General features: G+C 38.8%; 1 protein-coding gene across 4 annotated transcripts in view; it reads left to right on the top strand.

Moving 5' to 3' along the window:
* Window positions 1–18,530, top strand: part of KLHL20 (kelch like family member 20) — a 68,733-nt gene extending 50,203 nt beyond the window's left edge. For all 4 annotated transcript variants that reach the window (XM_032160959.2, XM_058442847.1, XM_058442848.1 and 1 more), the window contains 4 exons: window positions 5,399–5,532; window positions 6,727–6,935; window positions 13,201–13,307; window positions 16,301–18,530. In XM_032160959.2, the coding sequence (XP_032016850.1) occupies window positions 5,399–5,532; window positions 6,727–6,935; window positions 13,201–13,307; window positions 16,301–16,385 (535 nt within the window). In that variant the 3' untranslated portion in view covers window positions 16,386–18,530. The remainder of the gene's footprint in view (window positions 1–5,398; window positions 5,533–6,726; window positions 6,936–13,200; window positions 13,308–16,300) is intronic.
* Window positions 18,531–20,145: the final 1,615 nt, after the last annotated feature.

Below are 20,145 nucleotides of genomic sequence, written 5' to 3'. Positions count from 1 at the left end.
ATGTTTAACAGCATCCATAGCCTCTACCAACTAAGTGCCAGAAGCACATGCCTGGTTGTGACAACCAAAAACGTCTCCAAACATTGCCAGATGTTACATAGGGGATGAGAAAGGGGGGGTGAAGGGGAAAAAAATAACACCTGGTTGCGAACCAGCTGAGTTAGAGTCATCTAGTCCCTGGGAACTCTCAAAACTGACCAGCCAGGGTAACCTTCCAGGTCAGGACCCTACACTGAGGAGAAACTTCTGGGAGTAGAATCAAAATTAAGCAGGACGAGGGCAACAGGATACCCTTGTTTTCCTTGAAAAGAGAAAGCCAAGACAAAAGTAAGGCAGTGAATAAAGTCAATAAATCTCTGGGCTAGGCGCTGTGGCTCACACCCGTAATCCCAACACTTTGGGAGGCCTAGGTGGGAGGATTGCTTGAGCCCAGGATTTCAAACCACCCTGGGCAATATAGTGAGACCTTGTGTCTCCAAAAAATAAAAAAATTAGCCAGGCTTGGTGGCACACACTTGTGGTCCCAGTTACTCAGGAGGCTGAGGTGAGAGGATTGCTGGGAAGTCAGGGCTACAGTGAGCCATGATTGCTCCACTGCACTCTAGCCAGGGTAATAGAGTAAGACCCTGTCTCGAAAAAAAAAAAAAAAAAAAAAAATTTAAGGATACCCCATTCTTCACGATGTGATTATTTCACATTGCATGCCAATATCAAAACATCTCATATACCCCATAAATATAAGCCCAAAAATTAAAAATAAAAATTTCAGTAATAATCTCTGAAGGCAAGGCACTATATTTTTTAATACTACATAAAAAAAAAGAAGGAGCTCCACAAAGTTAGAAAAACTATCACAAACCACTCACTCCTATTTCTAAAAGTTCAGGAAAACTCATTTCATGTAAAAATGAAATAGCAAAGTATTGAGATTAGATTCCATACAAAGTTAATATAAGAAGAGAGAATATGCAGCAGAATAACATCTCTACAGACAATAAAAGCACACTAGAAAGATACACCTACAGATCAAAACCTTAACTGTTTCAAAATGTGATAAAAGACATAAAGAAAATGATAAGATATGAAACTACATAAATCAGAAGTAGAAAAATTCAGAAATGAAGTGACAGAACTCAGAAATGTATTAGAAATGAAAGGAAAAATCATTTCAGAATGAAGATTAAAGGAGAATAAGCAAAACAGATAATGCCATAAGACAAATAGAAGGCGAAAAGAGGAAATATATTAAGGTCAAAAAGAAATGAAGGCCAGGCACAGTGGCTCAAGCCTGTAATCCCAGCACTTCGAGAGGCCAAGGCGGGTGGAGCACCTGAGGTCAGGAGTTCAAGACCAGCCTGACTAACATGGTGAAACCCCGTCTCTACTAAAAATACAAAATTAGCCAGATGTGGTGGCGGGCACCTGTAATCCCAGCTACTTGGGAGGCTTGAACCCAAGAGGTGAAGGTTGCAGCGAGCCAGGATCGCACCATTGAGCTCCACCCTGGACATCAAGAGCAAAACTCTCTCTCTCAAAAAAAAAAAAAAAAAAGAGAAAAAAAAATCAAGAGATAGCATTTGAGAGATAGCAACAAATATTGAAAATAGGGGCCAGGCGCGGTGGCTCATGCCTGTAATCCCAGCACTTTGGGAGGCTGAGGCGGGCGGATCACGAGGTCAGGAGATGGAGACCACGGTGAAACCCCATCTCTACTAAAAATACAAAAAAAATTAGCCGGGCGTCGTGGCGGGCGCCTGTAGTCCCAGCTACTCGGAGAGGCTGAGGCAGGAGAATGGCATGAACCTGGGAGGCGGAGCTTGCAGTGAGCCGCGATTGCGCCACTGCACTCCAGCCTGGGCGACAGAGCAAGACTCCGTCTAAAAAAAAAAAAAAAAGAAAGAAAATAGGTAAAAATCTATTATACAGGTGATAACGAAGAAAACCAAAGCGAGGAAACAGAATGAATACTAAGAACTATAATCCAAAGTTACTTTCCTATAATTAAAAAAAGAAACTTTTTTGAAAGAATACACTATATCCTTTAAATATTGACCCAGAACACCAAGACATATGCTAATAACATTACGGTACCTTGAAGAAAAAGAAAAAATTCTTCAGGCATCTACAAAAAGGTACATGTTACTTATAAGGAAAAGAAACTTAGATTATCATCTGGCTTTTTAAAAGTAGTAGTTCATGCCAGAAGAAAATAGAATAGCATGTTTTAGATATTCAAGAAAAATGTGAGCCAAGGATTTTATACCTTGAGAAACTGACTTTGAAGTACAAAGGGCACAGACAACTATTATCAACATGTAAGAAATTAGGGAATCTTGTTCCCTTGAGCCCTCTAGGAGAACAAACTTCAGACAAATTACTAGAAAGACATTGACAGAAGGGCTGGACCACGTGGTTCACACCTATAATCCCAGCATTTTGGTAAGCCACGGTGGGAGGATCGCTTGTGACTAGGAGTTCAAGGCTGCAGTGAGCTATGATCATACCACTGCACTTTAGCCTGAGTGACAGAGCAAGACCGTGTCTCAAAAATATATAAATACATACATACATACATGCAGTTAACTGTAGAACTATGACTAAATGAAGATTAAAAGGGAGGGCTGGGTGTAGTGGCTCTGAATTATAATCCCAGCACTTTGGGAGCCCAAGGTAGAAGTACCACTTGAGGCCAGGAGTTTGAGACCAGCCTAGGCAACATAGTAAGACCCTATATCTTAAAAATGTATATATGTATATGTTTTAATTAGCCAGGCATGGTGGTGCACACCTGTAGTCTCAGCGACTCAGAAGGCTAAGACAGGAGATTGCTTGAGCCCAGGAGTTCAAGATTATAATGAGCTATGATTGCACCACTGTACCCCAGCCTGGGTGACAGACTGACCCTGTCTCTAAAAATAAAAATAAAAGCAAGAGAGTGTAGCATACTCTAGCTATGTACTCAATCCATGTAAATGTAGTACAAAGAAGAGGTATGCAAAAAGGAATTTTAATTGTTCTCAGGGATATTGGAGTGATAATACTGCTATTCTATTATGTGTATAAATGTAGAATAAAGGAAATGAGTATGCATTATTCTAGTTCTGCTCTCTCCTTTGTCCTTGAAAACCAGAGTGTGGAGATAGAAGAAGATAAAGTTGCAAAATACAAGTTTAAATAGAGTATCTTGTAGTCCTGAGTATGAATTTGAACTAAATTCCTCTTTTGATAAAATTTCTATATATTCTAGCTTGTCAACTGAGAAAGTCTAGAAATAAAGTGTCAGTGAACATCTCTACTCCCAGATTGTATCTTGAAATTTTATTTCCCACTTAAAGAAACCAGAGCTTATTGGAAAATGTCTGATTCTAGGTTTAGAACAGGAAATGTGCAAATGAGTCTGTACCCTCCTGTCATACCAAATAGCAAGCAAGCTGTCAAAGACCGCTAAGAGTCAAAAAGACTCAGGAGCCAACTTGAAGATGTTCCCACTGACCAAAGATAAGATAATTTCAGCTTTAAAAGTGATCATTGCAATAGATTAAAATCCAATAAATACACTTAAATATATGAGTTCTTAATGATAAACTTTTTAAGACTAATTGGTTGCCTTTGGAAGATCATATGGAACAAATTTATTACCTCAAAACATATAAATAAAATGAAAGAAGTGAACATATATCCTGCTTTTCTTATAAGAACTGTATTATTATATTGATTGAGTAACCAAATAGTAGATAAAAGGATTGTTTCTTTATAAAATTATCCCAATAAAAGAAAATAAGTGATTATCATTTTGCAACACTCAGTAAATTAGTGTATCTAGACATTGATAAACAGCTGCTAACATACCACCTTCTGTAGTCTTGTTAAAGGAACCAAACATGGTCTGATCAAACTTCTGGATCCAACTACCAATTTGCCCAACATAAAAAGGACAGAGTAACAGATTGGACTGCACTATGAACGTACAGTCAACCAAATCCATATTATGGGGAAAATTGTCATACACTCTGGGTTCTAAAACAGATGAATTGCAGGGAGGAAAAGGAATGGAGAGAAAATCTATAGACAATAAGAGACTTTTTAATTTAATCTAATTTTTTTAGAGACAGGGTCTCACTCTGTCACCCAGGCTGGAGTGCAGTGGTGCAATAATAGCTCACAACTGTCTCAAGCAATCCCTGCCTCAGCCTCCCAAGTAGCTGGGACGAAGGTGAATGCCACCATGCCTGGCTAATTTTTTTTTCCAAGTTTTTTATAGAGATAAGGTCTCTCTGTGTTGACCAGGCTGGTCTTGAACTTGAACTTGTGGCCTCAAGCAGTCCTCCAACCTCAGCCTTCCAGAGTGCTGGGATTACAGGCATGAGCCACCACACTCAGCCTTTTTTTTTTTTTTTTTTAAATCTCAGCCAGACACAGTGGCTCACCTGATCCCAGCATTTTTGGGGGCCGAGGTGAGAGGATTGCTTGAGGCCAGGAGTTTGAGACTAGCCTGGTCAACACAGCAAGACCCCTATTTTTAAATAAATAAAAATTAAATAAATATTAATTAAAAATTTTTTAAATGTAATGTTAAGTAAGACTGAAGTGTCTAGGGATGACACTTTCTGTATTTGAGTTTTATTTTATAATAAAAAGGTTGTTTCAAAGAACTATGCAAAAGACTTCTACTTTCAAATAGGATGTAGTAGAGAGTAACAGCCATCACCCCCACTACAATGACTAGGAAAAAAAGACAAATTACAAAAATCATATTTTAAAATACATCAGAGGCATTTCAAAGTAATGACCAAACGAACTAAAATTCCATTGAAGAAAGAGCCTGTGTTGCCGGCCGGGCACGGTCGCTCACACCTGTAATCCCAGCACTTTGGGAGGGCCAAGGCCGGCGGATCACAAGGTCAGGAGATCAAGACCACCCTGGCTAACACGGTGAAACTCCATCTCTACTAAAAATGCAAAAAATTAGCCGGGCATGGTGTCAGGCACCTGTAGTCCCAGCTGCTCGGGAGGCTGAGGCAGGAGAATGGCGTGAACCCGGGAGGCGGAGCTTGCAGTGAGCTGAGATCACACCACTTGCACTCCAGCCTGGGCAACAGAGCAAGACTCCATCTCAAAAAAAAAAAAAAAAAAGCCTGTGTTATGTGAGCTGAGGTCATAGGTTGTTTTCTTTCCTTGGGACATTTTCCAAGTCTGAGTGTAGAAAATAGCTTAATAGCTGGCATAGATATAAATTCTAAGACGTTTTTCTAATGACTAAGTAAAATGTTAGATTTTCATTGCACATTTGACTATAGCAAGTCTGTGTACTCAATATATCATTAGTGTGATTTCAGATCTTATGAAAAAGGCTTCACTTAATAAGAACAAGCATACAGTCTGGTTTCCCTCACTGCAGGTATGATCCGAAGGAGAACAAGTGGACTCGGGTAGCTTCTATGAGTACCAGAAGACTAGGTGTGGCTGTGGCTGTGTTAGGAGGGTTCTTATATGCTGTAGGTGGCTCTGACGGGACATCTCCACTCAACACAGGTTAGTGCCTCCCAAAGGCAATCAGGTTCCCCAAAAGCAGAACATTTTCCTGGAGAGTCCTCCTACAAAAAGTGTAGAAACTCCAGGTTATCCTATAATTTACTAGGAAAATGCCTAATTTTCCCTCCTGCAGAGTGCAGCTCTCAGCTCTTCCTCAGCTCCCACTGTAGTCATATTCTAAGTACATTCCCCAAATATTTATTTCTTCCCCTGCTTTCCAAGATGCTGGAAATTTATAATGAATTTTAAAAACTACTTTCTTATATAATTAGTTCCTTTTCCTCCATCACAACTTCTCCTCAAAAAAAAACCACAACGTACTCTAATCTAAGAATAAATAAAAACTTAGAACTACAAATTCATTTATTTGGGTTTTGTTTTTGTTTTTATGACAGGGTCTTGCTCTGTCACCCAGGCTGGAGTCCAGTGGCACAATCTTGGCTCACTGCAACCTCTACTTCCCAGACTCAAGCAATGCTCCCACCTCAGCCTCCTGAGTAGCTGGGATTATAGGTGTGTGCCACCACACCTGGCTGATTTTTGTATTTTTAGTAGAGATGGGGTTTCACTGTGTTGCCCAGGCTGGTCTCAAACTCCTGAGCTCAAGTGATCCGCCCACCTCAGCCTCCTAAAGTGCTGGAATTATAAGCGTGAGCCGCTGCACCTGGCCTAGTTTGTTATTCCTTTCTATTTAGATAGTATGGGTATTTTTGCCTAAGGATATTGTCAATGTGACAGTCACACCAGATTCGTCACATGTCTTGTCTTCTCTTCGGAAGCTTAAAATGCACTATGCTATAGGGAAGGGAATACAGGAGTACAGAAGTTGTCTGATTATGATGATAAATTGTTAGTATTGAATGGTGCTTATTGATCATGTAGTCAGGATCCCCATTTAACGATAAGGAGAGTGAGGCTGAGAGTCATGTAGCTAATTAGTCATTTAGATAAAACTAGACCCAGAGTATCTGGATCCCAACACATGCCCTTTCCACTGTACCATACCTAGAAGAAACCAGCCCCGATGAGAGTATATGTAGTATTGTCCAGAGGTATACAAATCCTTCTCAGAAGCAAAAATCAGATCATGTGTTGAAAATATGTGTTATCACAAAGTATCAGTGGCTATAAAGAAAACTGGAGGTGAGAGGAAATGGTTGAATGCTCACTTACTGGTTTTTCTTTTCCCTACAGTGGAACGTTACAATCCTCAGGAAAACAGATGGCACACTATAGCCCCTATGGGGACCCGGAGGAAACACCTAGGCTGTGCAGTATATCAGGACATGATCTATGCTGTAGGAGGTAGAGATGACACTACAGAGCTGAGCAGTGCTGAGAGATACAACCCCAGAACCAACCAGTGGTCTCCAGTGGTGGCCATGACATCACGCCGTAGTGGAGTAAGTGGAGTTATGGACACTTAGGTTGCTTCCAAATCTTGGCTATTAATAGTGCTGCAATAAACATGGGAGTGCAGATATCTCTTCATTATACTGATTTCCTTTCTTTGGGGTATATACCTAGCAGTCAGATTGCTGGATCATATGATATTTCTATTTTTAGTTTTTTGAGGAACCTCCAAACTGTTGTACTAATTTACATTCCCACCAGCAGCGTAGGAGTGTTCCTTTTTCTCTGCATCCTTATCAGCAATCATTATGGCCTGACTTTTGGATTAAAGCCATTTTAACTGGGGTGAGATGACATCTCGTTGTAATTTTCATTTCCATTTCTCTAATGATCAGATGATGAGCACCTTTTCGTATACCTGTTTGCTATTTTTATGTCTTCTTTGGAGAAAGGTCTATTCAGATCTTTTGCCCACTTTTTAATTGGATTATTAGATTTTTTTCTATTGGGTTGTTTGAGCCCTTATATATTCTAGTTACTAATCCCTTGTCAGAAGGGTAGTTTTCTCCCATTCTGTGGGTTGTCTGTTCACTTTGTTGGTTGTTTCCTTTGCTGTGCGGAAGCTTTTTGACTTAATGTGATCCCATTTGTCTATTTTTTCTTTGGTTGCCTGTGCTTGTGGAGTATTACTGAAAAAAATCTTTGCCCAGACCAGTGTCCTGGAGAGTTTCCCCAGTGTTTTCTTTTAGCAGTTTCATTGTTTGAGGCCTTAGATTTAAATCTTTAATTCATTTTAATTTGATTTTTGTATATGGCAAAAAATGGGGTCTAGTTTCATTCTGCATATAGATACCCAGTTTTCCCAGCACCATTAATTGAAGAGATTGTCCTTTCCCCAATATACGTTCCTGGCACCTTTGTCAAAAAAACAGTTCGCTGTAGATGTATAGGTTTATTTCTGGGTTCTCCATTCTGTTCCATTGGTCTATGTGTCTGTTTTTATTCTAGTCTCATACCGTTTTGGTTACTGTAACTCTTTAATTTGAAGTCAGATAATATGATTCCTCCAGTTTTGGTCTTGTTGCTGAAGATAGCTTTGGCTATTCTGGGTCTTTGTGGTTGCATATAAATTTTAGGATTATTTTTTCTATTTCTGTGAAGACTGTCATTGGTATTTTGGTAGGGATTGCATTGAATCTGTAGATTGTTTTGGATAGTATGGACATTTTCACAATATTGATTCTTCCAATCCATGAACATGGAATGTGTTTTCATTTTTGTGTGTCCTCTTCAATTTCTTGCATCAGTGTTTTCTAGTTTTCATCATATTTTTCACTTCTTTGGTTCAGTTTATTTGTAGGTATTTTATTTATAGCTGTTGTAAATAGGATTACTTTCTTGATTTCTTTTTCAGATTGTTTGCTGTTGGCATATAGAAATGCTACTGATTTTTATATCTTGATTTTGTATCCTGCAGCTCTGCTGAATTTATCTGTTCTAATAGTTTTTTGGTGGAGTCTTTAGGTTTTTCCAAATACAAAATCATACTGTCTGCAAAGAAGGATAATTTGACTTCTTCCTTTCCAATTTGGATGCCCTTTATTTCTTTCTTTTGTCCTGTTGCTCTAGCTAGGACTTCCAGTACTATACTGAATAACAGTGGTGAAAGTGCACATCCCTGTCTTGTTCCAGATCTTAGAGGAAAGGCTTTTAGTTTTTCCCCATTCTAAATGATGCTATCTGTGGGTCTGTCATATATGGCTTTTATTGTGTTGAGGTATGTTCCCTCTATACCCACTTTTTTAAGGGTTTTTATCATGAAGGGATGCTTACTTTTATCAAATGCTTTTTCAGCATCAATTGAAATGGTTATTTGGTTTTTGTCCTTCATTCTGTTGATATGATGTACCACACTGATTGATCTGCATATGTTGAACCATTCTTGCATCCCTGGGATAATTTCTACCTGGTCATGATGAATGATCTTTCTAATGTGTCATTGAATTCAGTTTGCTGGGATTTTGTTGAAGATTTTTGCATCATTGTTCATTGAGGATATTGGACTGTAGCTTTCTTTTTTTGATGTGTCTTTGTCTGGTTTTGGTATCAGGGTAATACTGGCCTCCTAAAGTGAGTTTGGAAGTATTCCCTCTTCCTCTATGTTTGGAGTAGCTTGATAGGATTAGTATTAATTCTTCTTTAAAGATTTGATAAGATTCAGCAGTGAGGCCATTGGGTCCTGGGCTTTTCTTTGCTGGAAGATTATTTTTTTTTCTTTTCTTTTTTTTAATTATACTTTAAGTTCTAGGGTACATGTGTACAACGTGCAGGTTTGATACATAGGTCTACATGTGCCATATTGGTTTGCTGCACCCATCAACTCGTCATTTACATTAGGTATTTCTCCTAATGCTATCACTCCCCCAGCCCCCCACCCCGCGACAGGCCCTGGTGTGTGATGTTCCCCGCCCTGTGTCTAAGTGATGTCATCATTCAATTCCGCTGGGAAATTTTTTATTACAGCTTTGATCTCATTACTTTTTTGTTTTGTTTTGAGACAGGGTCTGGCTCTGTCGCCAAGGTTGGAGTGCAATGATACAATGTCGGCTTATTGCATCGTCCACCTCCCAGGCTCAAACCATCCTTCCACCTCAGTCTGCCCATTAGCTGGGACTACATGTACACACCATCATGCCCAGCTAATTTTTGTTTTTGTTTTTTTTTGTTTTTTGTTTTTGGTAGAGTTGGGGTTTTGCCATGTTGCCCAGCCTGGTCTCAAACTCCTGGGCTCAAGCGATCTATTCGCCTCAGCCTCCCAAAGTGCTGAAATTACAAGCATGAGCCACCACATTCAGCCTCATTACTTGTTATTGGTCCGTTCAAGTTTTGGACTTCTTCATGGGTCAATCTTGGTAGGTTGTATGTGTCTAGGAATTTATCTGTTTCTTCTAGATTTTCTAATGTATTGGCATATATTTGTTCATAATGGCCTCTAATTATCCTTTGAATGTCTATGGTATCAGTTGTAATGTCTCCTTTTTCATCTCTGATTTTATTTATTTGGGCCTTCTTTTTTCTTAGTCTGCCTAAAGGTTTGTTGATTTTGTTTATCCTTTCAAAAGTCAACTTTTCATTTCATTGATCTTTTGTGTTTTTTTTCACTTAAATTTCATTAATTTCTGCTCTGATCTTTATTGTTTCTTCTCATTTTGGATTTGGTTTGTTCTTTTCTAGTTCTTTAAGATACATTGTTATGTTATTTGAAGTTTTTGTACTTTTTTGATGTAGGCTCTTATTGCTATAAACTTTCCCCTTACTTTCACTTCATGTCCAAAACCACTTTATAGGTTTTGGTATGTTGTTTTTCCATTTTCATTTGTTTCAAGAAACTTTTAATTTCTTCATTTCTTCATTGACCCACTGGTCATTCAGGATGCTTTTAGGTAAATCAAGCCCTGCTAATTTGACACTAGAAAATAATGAATGTCTTTTGATTATTTTTATCTCATGTAGTTGAATAATTAGAGAATACGTTTTTAGGATTTCTCCTTTTTTTTTTTGAGAAGGAGTCTCACTCTGTCACCCAGACTGGAGTGCAGTGGCGCAATCTCAGCTCACTACAACTTCCACCTCCCAGGTTCAAGCAATTCTCCTGCCTCAGCCTCCCGAGTAGCTGGGACTGCAGGCGCGTGCCACCATGTCCAGCTAACTTTTGTATTTTTAGTAGAGATGGGGTTTTGCCATGTTGGCCAGGCTGGTCTCAAACTCCTGACCTAAAGTGATCCACTCCCTTCAGCCTCCCAAAGTGCTGGGATTACAGACATAAGGCACTGCGCCTGGCTTTTAGGATTTATCCTGTATCCATTGCTTTTCTGAAACAATCTCCCCAAATTATCCACTACCTTATCTAAATTAATATTAGATCTATATATTGCAACTTAATGTTTCTAGCTAATAGTCTAAGTAGTTGGCATACTAATACAAATGTTTAGGCAAAAATACATCTGGCTCCACCCTCAGTCCCCACAAACTAGTTTGAGTCTACCCTATCTATAGTATAGACCAGATCACACTGCCCTGGGACATGTTCTAGACCATGGATGGCCTGTGACTACAAGAGACTTCTGGGTGAAGTATAGAATTCATCCATCTTGGGATGTTTGCTTAGAGCAAAATATAACCCATTAACCACTGATCATGTCAGGAGTTCATTGAGACATCCACAACAGGAAGGAGAAGCAAGCAGTAGCTAAGCACTCCACAATCTGAGGATAAAAGAGAGTGAATTCTGGTTTGCATAAGTCAAGGAACACCACTGGAAGGTGTCAGCAAGTCAAAGCCTTCACATATCTGTGGCTTTTTATTACTGACAACTAACAGCATCTTAGTCACATTCCTGTTAAGTGTTCGCTGTGTGTTGGGAAAGCAAAAATGAGTATGGCATGATTCCTCTCCTTAGGTAGCTCCCAATTTAGTGAAGGAAATTGAAATGTTTACAGCTAACTATAATAAGTAAACCCTACAGTAGTGTTATATATTTTATAGAAGAACATAGGAAAATGCGCTTACTGCTTTGGGGAAGTAAGAATGAGTTGGGGCAGTGAAGAGACTACCAAAGACAGTCACATGTAAGCTAGCTCATGAAGGAAGAATAAGCTTTTCTAAAAGACAGACAGAAAACAGTAGCCAGGGCCAGGTGCGGTGGCTCATGCCTGTAATCCCAGCACTTTGAAAGGCAGAGACAGGATCACTTGAGCCCAGGAATTTGAGACCGGCATGGGCAACATGTGAGACCCCATCTATGCAAAAAATTTAAAAATTAGCCAGATGTAGTGGTGCATCCCTGTAGTCCCGGCAACTTAAGAAGCTGAGGTGGGAGGATCACTTGAGCCTAGGAGGTAGAAGCTACGGTGAACTGTTTTTTTGTTTTATTTTGTTTTTGAGATGGAGTCTTCCTCTGTCACCTAGGCTGGAGCGCAGTGGTGCGATCTTGGCTCACTGCAACCTCCACCTTCCAGGCTCAAGTGATTCTCCTGCCTCAGCCTCCCAAGTAGCTAGGACTACAGGTGTGTGCCACCACGCCCAGCTATTTTTTTGTATTTTTAGTAGAGACGGGGTTTCACTATGGTGACCTGTGATCCTGCCACTGCACTGCAGCCTGAGTGACAGAGCAAGACCCTGTGAGTGAGAGAGAGAGAGGGAAAGAGAGGGAGAGAGAGAGAGAGAGAGGAGGGAGAAGGGAGGGAGGTGGGGGAGGGGAGGGGAGAAGAAAACACCAGCCAGGGAACATGTGCAAAAGTGTGGAGGTGTGAAAAATGTATGTTATCTTCAGGGACTAGCAGTTAATCTAGTTTTACTGCAGCATAGGATTCATTAGTAGGAGTAAAGGGAAACTATAGGAGGTGAGGCTTAAATAGTGGGCTAAGATAGATTTCTGGAGGGCCTGAGTAACATAATACAGACTTTAAACTTATCCTTAAGTAGTAGGGAGGCTTAGAAAGTTGTTTTGGTTTTAGGAGATTTTTTTGAGAGGGTCCCACTCTGCTGCCCAGGCTGGAGTGCAGTGGCACAATTTCAGCTCACTGCAACCTCAACCTTTCAGGCTCAAGCAGTCCTTCTGCCTCAGCCTTCCAAGTAGCTGGGACTACAGGTATGCCCCACCACACCCAGCTAATTTTTGTATTTTTTGTAAAGACAGAGTCTCACTATGTTGCCCAGGCCTGTCTCGAACTCCTGGGCTCAAGCGATCCACCCATCTCAGCCTCCCAAAGTGAGAAAGTTTTTACAGAGGAAAGTGACAATATGATTAGATTTATATTTTTCTGTTTTACTTTATTTTTGTAGAGATAGGGGTCTCACTGTGTTGCCCAAGCTGGTCTTGAACTCCAGGCTTCAAGTGATGCTCCCACCTGGGCCTTCCCAAAGTGCTGGGATTACAGGCATGAGGTACCGTGCCTGGCCTAGATTTGTATTTTTAAAAGAGAATTTTACTAGCAATTTAGAAAGATTAGAGCAGGCAAATACCAGAGGAAGTGAGAGCAGTTTGGGGGTTGTTTGCTCACTCCTAGTGAACAGTTTTTCTAAAATTTAAGAAATACATGTTTTGGATTCTGTGTGAATATTCTAATATATAATTTTATAGTTCTCATAATTTGATAGACTTTTGTTGTTACATTTTCCCTCTGTGTTTCAGTAAACCAGAATGTAAGGCCATAAAGAATTATCTTTTGTAAATAGATTTATCTAGAAACCAGTCTATAATTTCCTTACGATTGTCTAGTTTCTTCAGCAGCTTACTGTATTTTGGTTTTGTAGGTTGGCCTGGCAGTGGTCAATGGACAGCTCATGGCAGTAGGAGGTTTTGATGGCACAACATACTTGAAGACCATAGAAGTTTTTGATCCTGATGCCAATACATGGAGGTAACTTTTAAGCTGTATAGCAAATCACCTCACTACTGACTTGGAAATCATGGGCTTGAGATAGCCCATGACCATCAGAACTGGGATGGTCAGTACATTGGAGTACTTTGAAGAGGGCTGAAGTTACACATATTTATGGCTCATTTTGACTTGATTGCTCTAAAGTGGCTGATATATTACAAAATTCTCCTTTTCAGTAACTGTCCAGTTTTATAATTAGAGATGGGTAAAATAGGGAAAAAAATCTTCTTCCTAGTCCCATCATGTTCAGCTGAGGAAACAAAAGCACCGAGAAATATAATGACTTGCCTAAGTGAGTTAGTGATAGAGTTAGAATTAGAACCTAGGTCTTTGGCTCCAAATCTGTCCATGCCATTTTTTGGTGTTCTTGTGGGAGACCTATGCCTAGGAAAAACAAATTGCAATTACTTTTGAAAAATTAATATTTGAAAAATAATATTTCATTGTTAAATCCATTTTAACTTTTTGGGAGGAGGCTACATCTTATTTGAGAGAGCTTAACTTAAACTTCATTTCAAGGTTTAATTTTACTTTGCTTTTAAATCCTCAATTGTCTAATAAAGCTTTCTTAAGTAGTTAAGTAGTTTTTATAATTTCACATAAATTAGGTGACTTGCATTTATTTTAAATATTCAAGAACCTTTACAAACTTAGCAAAATTCTCTTAAACCTTTAAACTTAACATAATTAAGTCTAAATCTTTACTCAATCATATTTTATACTTGAATCACAAGAGTAATCTTATAGATGCTCTAAAAAGCCAAATTCTCTTAAACACTACAAGAACTTAAAATGCGAAACATATAGTTTATTCTCAAACTTTAAAAATAACAATACTATGGGTTTGATGTATGGCATATCTGTACTTAATTCTAAATACTAGTCTTCTAAGAAAACAGTTTTGCCTTCCACGCAATTTGGGGTTTCCTTCTCAATAAAATGGGCTTACTTGCCTAAGCAAGTTTAGGGTTACCATCTGTGGTTAAGGTTGCACATCAACCAGAAATATCAGGCTGGACATGTGAGCTGAGGCAGCAGACATTCTGGGAAATTTTTCTTATGACCATGAAGGATAAGCTGAGCTCTGTTTTATTGTTACTATTCTAAAAGAGGCAGTCTTGTAGTCCATTCTTACTGTATTCTAATACATTTCCTAATTTTAAGCCTGCAACTATTCACCTGGGTTTTTTCATCACACTATTAGATTGAACTATAGTCTATCTCTAGGAAAGCCACAACTCTCACAGAGATTTAAGTGATATGCTTTGGATCCTACATATGTCTCACAGCTCCATATGACTCAGTGGTCACAAAACTAAAGTCAGGCTAATAACAGCATAGTACTTTTTGCTCCTACATCACATTTTTACAGTCCTGTTCATTAAGTAAATATTTACTGATGGCCAGGCACGGTGGCTCATGCCTGTAATCTCAGCACTTTGGGAGACCAAGGTGGACAGATCACCTCAGGTCAGGAGTTCGAGACCAGCCTGGCCAACATGGTGAAACCTCGTCTCTACTAAAACTACAAAAACTAGCCAGGCATGGTGGTGGGCACCTGTAATCCCAGCTACTTGGGAGGCTGAGGCAGGAGAATCACTTGAACCTGGCGGGGGCAGAGGTTGCAGTGAGTGGAGATTGGGCCATTGCACTGCAGCCTGGGTAACAGAGCAAGACTCCATCTCAAAAAAAAAAAAAAAAAAAAAGATTTACTAAGTGCTCTGAGCCCTGGGGATACAAAACCGAACAACAACAAAAATTCCTGCCAAGCGCATGCCTGTAATCCCAGCTACTAGGGAGGCTGAGGCATGAGAATCTCTTGAACCCAGGAGGTGGAGGTTGCAGTGAGCCAAGATCACACCACTGCACTCTAGCCTGGGCGGAAGAGCAAGACTCCATCTCAAAACAAAACAAATTCCTTGCCCTGCTGGAGCTAACCAATTATATTGAGGGAGACAAACATTACCATACCAGTAGATGGAAGTGCTATGGCAAATATCAAAGCAAGGGAGGGGGCTAGGGAGTACAGGGAGGGGAATCTGTTTTTAAAGGCGTTCAGGGAAGGCCTCATTGGAAAGGTAGCATTTTAGCAAAACCTAATAATGGTAAAGGATAGGTAATGGCAGCTTTGGGCCTCTCACTAGCAGGATATTTTCTTCCATATACAGCTTTCTATTTTTACTAGGAATTTTGAGTAAGCATAATTTCTAAAGACAGCCAAATTTACTGTCACTTAATCACTATAATCTTACCTGAGAACTTGTTTCTTAGTAACTGTCACTAAATAGAATTAGTAATAGATGACAAAGTAATAGTCATGAAATTCTTGAGGATCATCTGTTGAAACATTAATAACTAAATATTTGCAGTTACATATCCCAAACTTAAAAACCAACTCTACCTCATAGCTGATAAAGGTCTAGTATTCTTCTCCATGGAAAGTCCTTAATTTTGAAGATGATCTTGTCACAAACTAGATGCTGACTTTACTCAAATCTGGTTTTGTTCTATAAAGGACTTGAGGAGGCTTACAGAGTACATATAAGACAAAGGGATAAAAATAAATAATTGAAGAATTTTAGCTAAAGGGAAAACATAGGTGGGACAATAATATAGCCAGGGGCAAAATTACGAAAATGTAGAATATATAATTCTGTGTAATTGTTAGAAGTCAGTGAGGTATAAAGTTGTGAAGTTCTGATGCAAAATGTGAATATGATGCTCTCTTATTCTTCACACAGCCTCCTATGAGTGAGAGCATGTCAGTCAATCTCTGAAACAGTCCTGCTACTCAACAGTGCTCAATTGCAGCTTCTAATCTTTAGAATGAAGACAATATTAGTGTGAAGCTGAAAATATTAGTTGTAATATAAAACATAGAAACGTGTTAATAACATCTTAGTCGTAGTTAATAACATCTTAGTTGTAACATATTTTCCAGTTAGAAAATATGATTGTTTCTTTCTTTGCAGGTTATATGGCGGGATGAATTACCGTCGGCTAGGGGGTGGCGTAGGAGTTATTAAAATGACACATTGTGAATCCCATATTTGGTGAACACAGAGAAGACAGAGTCTTGTATATATTCCTCTGTATTCTGGGGAGCTTTGACCTTGGAGCTTTGTACAGCTTGAGAAAACATTAGAACAAAATTTATTATTTGCCGGTGCCTCAACAAATGGAAATACAATCCAATGAAAGTACTTCACCTGCAAGATGCACAATAATTTTCAATTCTGTGCAGAAGAATATTTATTTTTGGTTTTAATTTATCATGGTTTTTTGTTGTTTTCGTTTTGAACTTATCCTTCCTCCCACAAAAGAAGAAAAGAAGAAAAAAATTCCAAGCAGCAAAACTTACTTTGTAAGGTATTCATTTAGGTTTGAAAATACTATTTAATAAGGGCAGAAGGGCTATATATGATTTGGCTATTATTTCTAGACAGTCCATCCACATGATTCCACTAACAAGGATTACCAGGAATAAAGGTAGGTATGCAAAATGTATTAGCTAGCAATTATTCTCGCACTAACCACCAGAAGACTTGAAAATCTTAAAAAAACAAAAAAACAAAACAAACAAAAAAAAAACAAGAAAAGGCAACATCTCATTTTAAATAGTACAATTCCGAAGGGATACTAAATCAATAAAAACCAGGACTTAGACACTACAGTTTTCATCAGTGTAATTTTATGTCTTGTTTCTTTCTATATGAACTCGTTTATTTAGTCTTTTTTTCATAATATTCTCATAGAGTTTCTGCTAGATCTAGAGCTCTGCTCAGTGCCTCTTATAAAAACAATAGATAAGTCTCATATGCTGTCTTGAGAATCCAAGAGAATCACATGCAGCTCTGCAACAGTTTTTGCTCAAAAATGTTACCGACTAAAGCAACTGTCCTTCCTGTTTCCTTATTGCTACCAAGGACCAGCAGGGAGAAATGTCTTCTCCCAGCAGTGAATTCTGTTATGCAATTTATTCTTGATGCTCAGGCCTGGTTAAGCTGAGGCTTACCTTTAATAACAGCCTCCAAGGGAATGAACTATTCAGTTTATGTAATAGCACACATTAAAGTGTGTAAAATCAATTGAGGCATTTTATTAATATCTTGGTTCTTTTATACAAACAATGTTTCATTATCTTCATTCTATAAGGCCATTGTTACTACTTCTCTCAAATTGCACTTTCTGGTAAAAAGTTAAAAATTTTTAAGGAAAAAAATAATTTCAATGGTTAAAGTTTTTTTTCCTCATTGTATTCATAGACAAATTTTTTTCAATATATTTTGCAAGAAAAATCTTTGAATAAGACTAACTGCATTTAAAAGGAATAACCTCCTTCTCCTTTTCCCCAACTACAAAGATGTTTGGCAACTTTGTGTTTACATTTAAAGATCATTTGCACCTTTTTCAAGGAAAAAAAGTATTGAGTAAACAATTGTTTACATATATCATTTATGCTTTTTTCTAGCATGTATAACTTTTTAAAATAAAGGTAGTATTTACCATTAAAAAAATTTTAGCTAATGCTTTTTATCCTTGTACTTTTGTTATTTAATTTGGAATTTGTTTCTATATAATTTATTTTACCTGTATGTAAAGTTACAAGTGCTTTCAACTTGACAGAATAAAAGGATTGCCAGCTAGAATTAATAGGAATTTTCATTATATATTTTTATATGTTGTATTACCTAACCCATAAACTTATTTTGTAGGTAGGACTTAGAATCATACAATTTTGAGCCGGAAGGACTCTTTAACAATCATCTAGTCCAAACCCACCTATTATACTTATCCAAGTCTGAAAACCACAGAAGTCTGCCTAAGAATAGTCAATTAATGACAGAACCAACATTAGAAATCAGTGTCCTCAATTCCCAGTCCATTCCTCTTTCTATGCCACACTGCCACTGTAGGTTTACCTGAAACTAAATATAATAAAAGACCTTAAGTATTTTAACTAAGTCTGGTTTTACATGTAAAAAGTATAAAAACTTTTATGAGATCCTTACTGTAGTACATCATTAACAATCAGTCTTCAAGGCAAAATCATGTATTTCCCAAGACTCTACTATTTCCTACATCTGAGGCAAAAGAGAGTGATGATAGCAAGAACAAAACTAGGGATTAGACTCTCCATTAGGAAGTCCCCAGTGGGAGCAATTCATAGGGCATGGATTCAAGAATAGAGACCCAGGAATTAACAGCACTGGCCAAAGTCTTCATTGGAGCCTCTTAGGGGTTTGTTTTTCCCCCTCCACTGAAGGCACTCCAGTTTTATTATTGATTGAAATGTATACTATTAAAGGTGTTGCTGTAAAATAGAATGTTTATTAATTTGTGTGCATAGTTTTTTCCACAACTCAAGTTTGGAATGGGGGTTGGATTGGCAGTCATTTTCATTTCATAAATAAGTCCACTGAAGCTTAGAAAAGTTAAAATGACATGGTAGGAGCTGAACCTTAAATCTATAGCCCCTGATTGTAAATCCTTTGTGCTCTATACACATTCCCCCATTCCTGTTTTTGATTGATTGCTTCCCAGCTTTGTTCCATAATGTTTTACCTCCAGATATTCATACTGCAGATAATACTTCTTGACCACTGTGTAAAAGGGGTCTTTCCTGAACAAGATTTGAGGGAGTAGGGGACGAACCTTTCAAACTTTATGTTAACTGAGGAAACAGATGGGAAGAGAAAAAAATGCAAGAAGGAAAGAAATACAGAAGAAGAGAGAAAGAAGCAGCAGGAGGCAAAAATTACCCACTAAACCTGAGTATGTCTGCCCAATTGTGAGAAATGGCTCTGTGAATTGCTTTGAGGGCCCTGCTGGAAATGACTGAAAAGAATGGTCCCAAGAAATGACAAAACTCTTCAAATAAGTTGTCTTACATGTCCTTAATATTGATCTTTCAATTATTTAGCTGTGTAAGGTTAGGAACTTAGATTATTTTAAATGTAAAAAAAGAAAGGATGGTTATTCACTGAACTATCATAAAATATTTGGGATTATTCCAATAACAGTAACCTACTAATACCCCTATCCTAGAAAGACTGTTTAAGCCTGAATTCCTAGGAAAAGAGGACACATATCTTCAGTGTGAATTTAGATCAGTGAGCCCTTGGACTTCTAAACAGGAACAGCCCGTGCTTTCAAAAAGCTTAGTTTTAAGCCTTAGTTTCATCAAGCCTCTGTATCAGTGGTTCTCAAAGTATGGTTTATGGACCCCGAGGTCTCCAGTATCTTTCTTTTTCTTTCTTTTTTTTTTTTTTTTTTTTTTTTTGAGACGAAGTTTCGCTCTTATTGCCCAGGCTGGCGTGCAATGGTGCGATCTCAGCTCACCGCAACCTCCACCTCCCAGATTCAAGCGATTCTCCTGCCTCAGCCTCCCGAGTAGCTGGGATTACAGGCATGTGCCACCGGGCCCGGCTAATTTTTTGGTATTTTTAGTAGAGACGGGGTTTCGCCATGTTGGTCAGGCTGGTCTCAAACTCCAGACCTCAGGTGATCTGCCCGCCTTGGCCTCCCAAAAAGTGCTGGGATTACAGGCGTGAGCCACTGCACCCAGCCAAGTCCCCAATATCTAAGTATCCTTGAGTCGAAACTATTTTTTTTTCTTTGAGACGTTGTCTCGCTCTGTCGCCTAGGCTGGAGTGCAGTGGCGCGATCTCGGCTCACTGCAAGCTCCGCCTCCCGGGTTCACGCCATTCTACTGCCTCAGCCTCCCCAGTAGCTGGGACTACTGGCGCCTGCCACCACGCCCGGCTAATTTTTTTTTTTATTTTTAGTAGAGACGGGGTTTCACCGTGTAGCCAGG

Source organism: Hylobates moloch, unplaced genomic scaffold (genome assembly GCF_009828535.3).
Source record: "Hylobates moloch isolate HMO894 unplaced genomic scaffold, HMol_V3 SCAFFOLD_8, whole genome shotgun sequence".
Taxonomy (NCBI): Eukaryota; Metazoa; Chordata; class Mammalia; order Primates; family Hylobatidae; genus Hylobates; species Hylobates moloch.
Note: the sequence above shows the minus strand (reverse complement) of the source record. Positions and strands in the feature narration are given on the sequence as shown.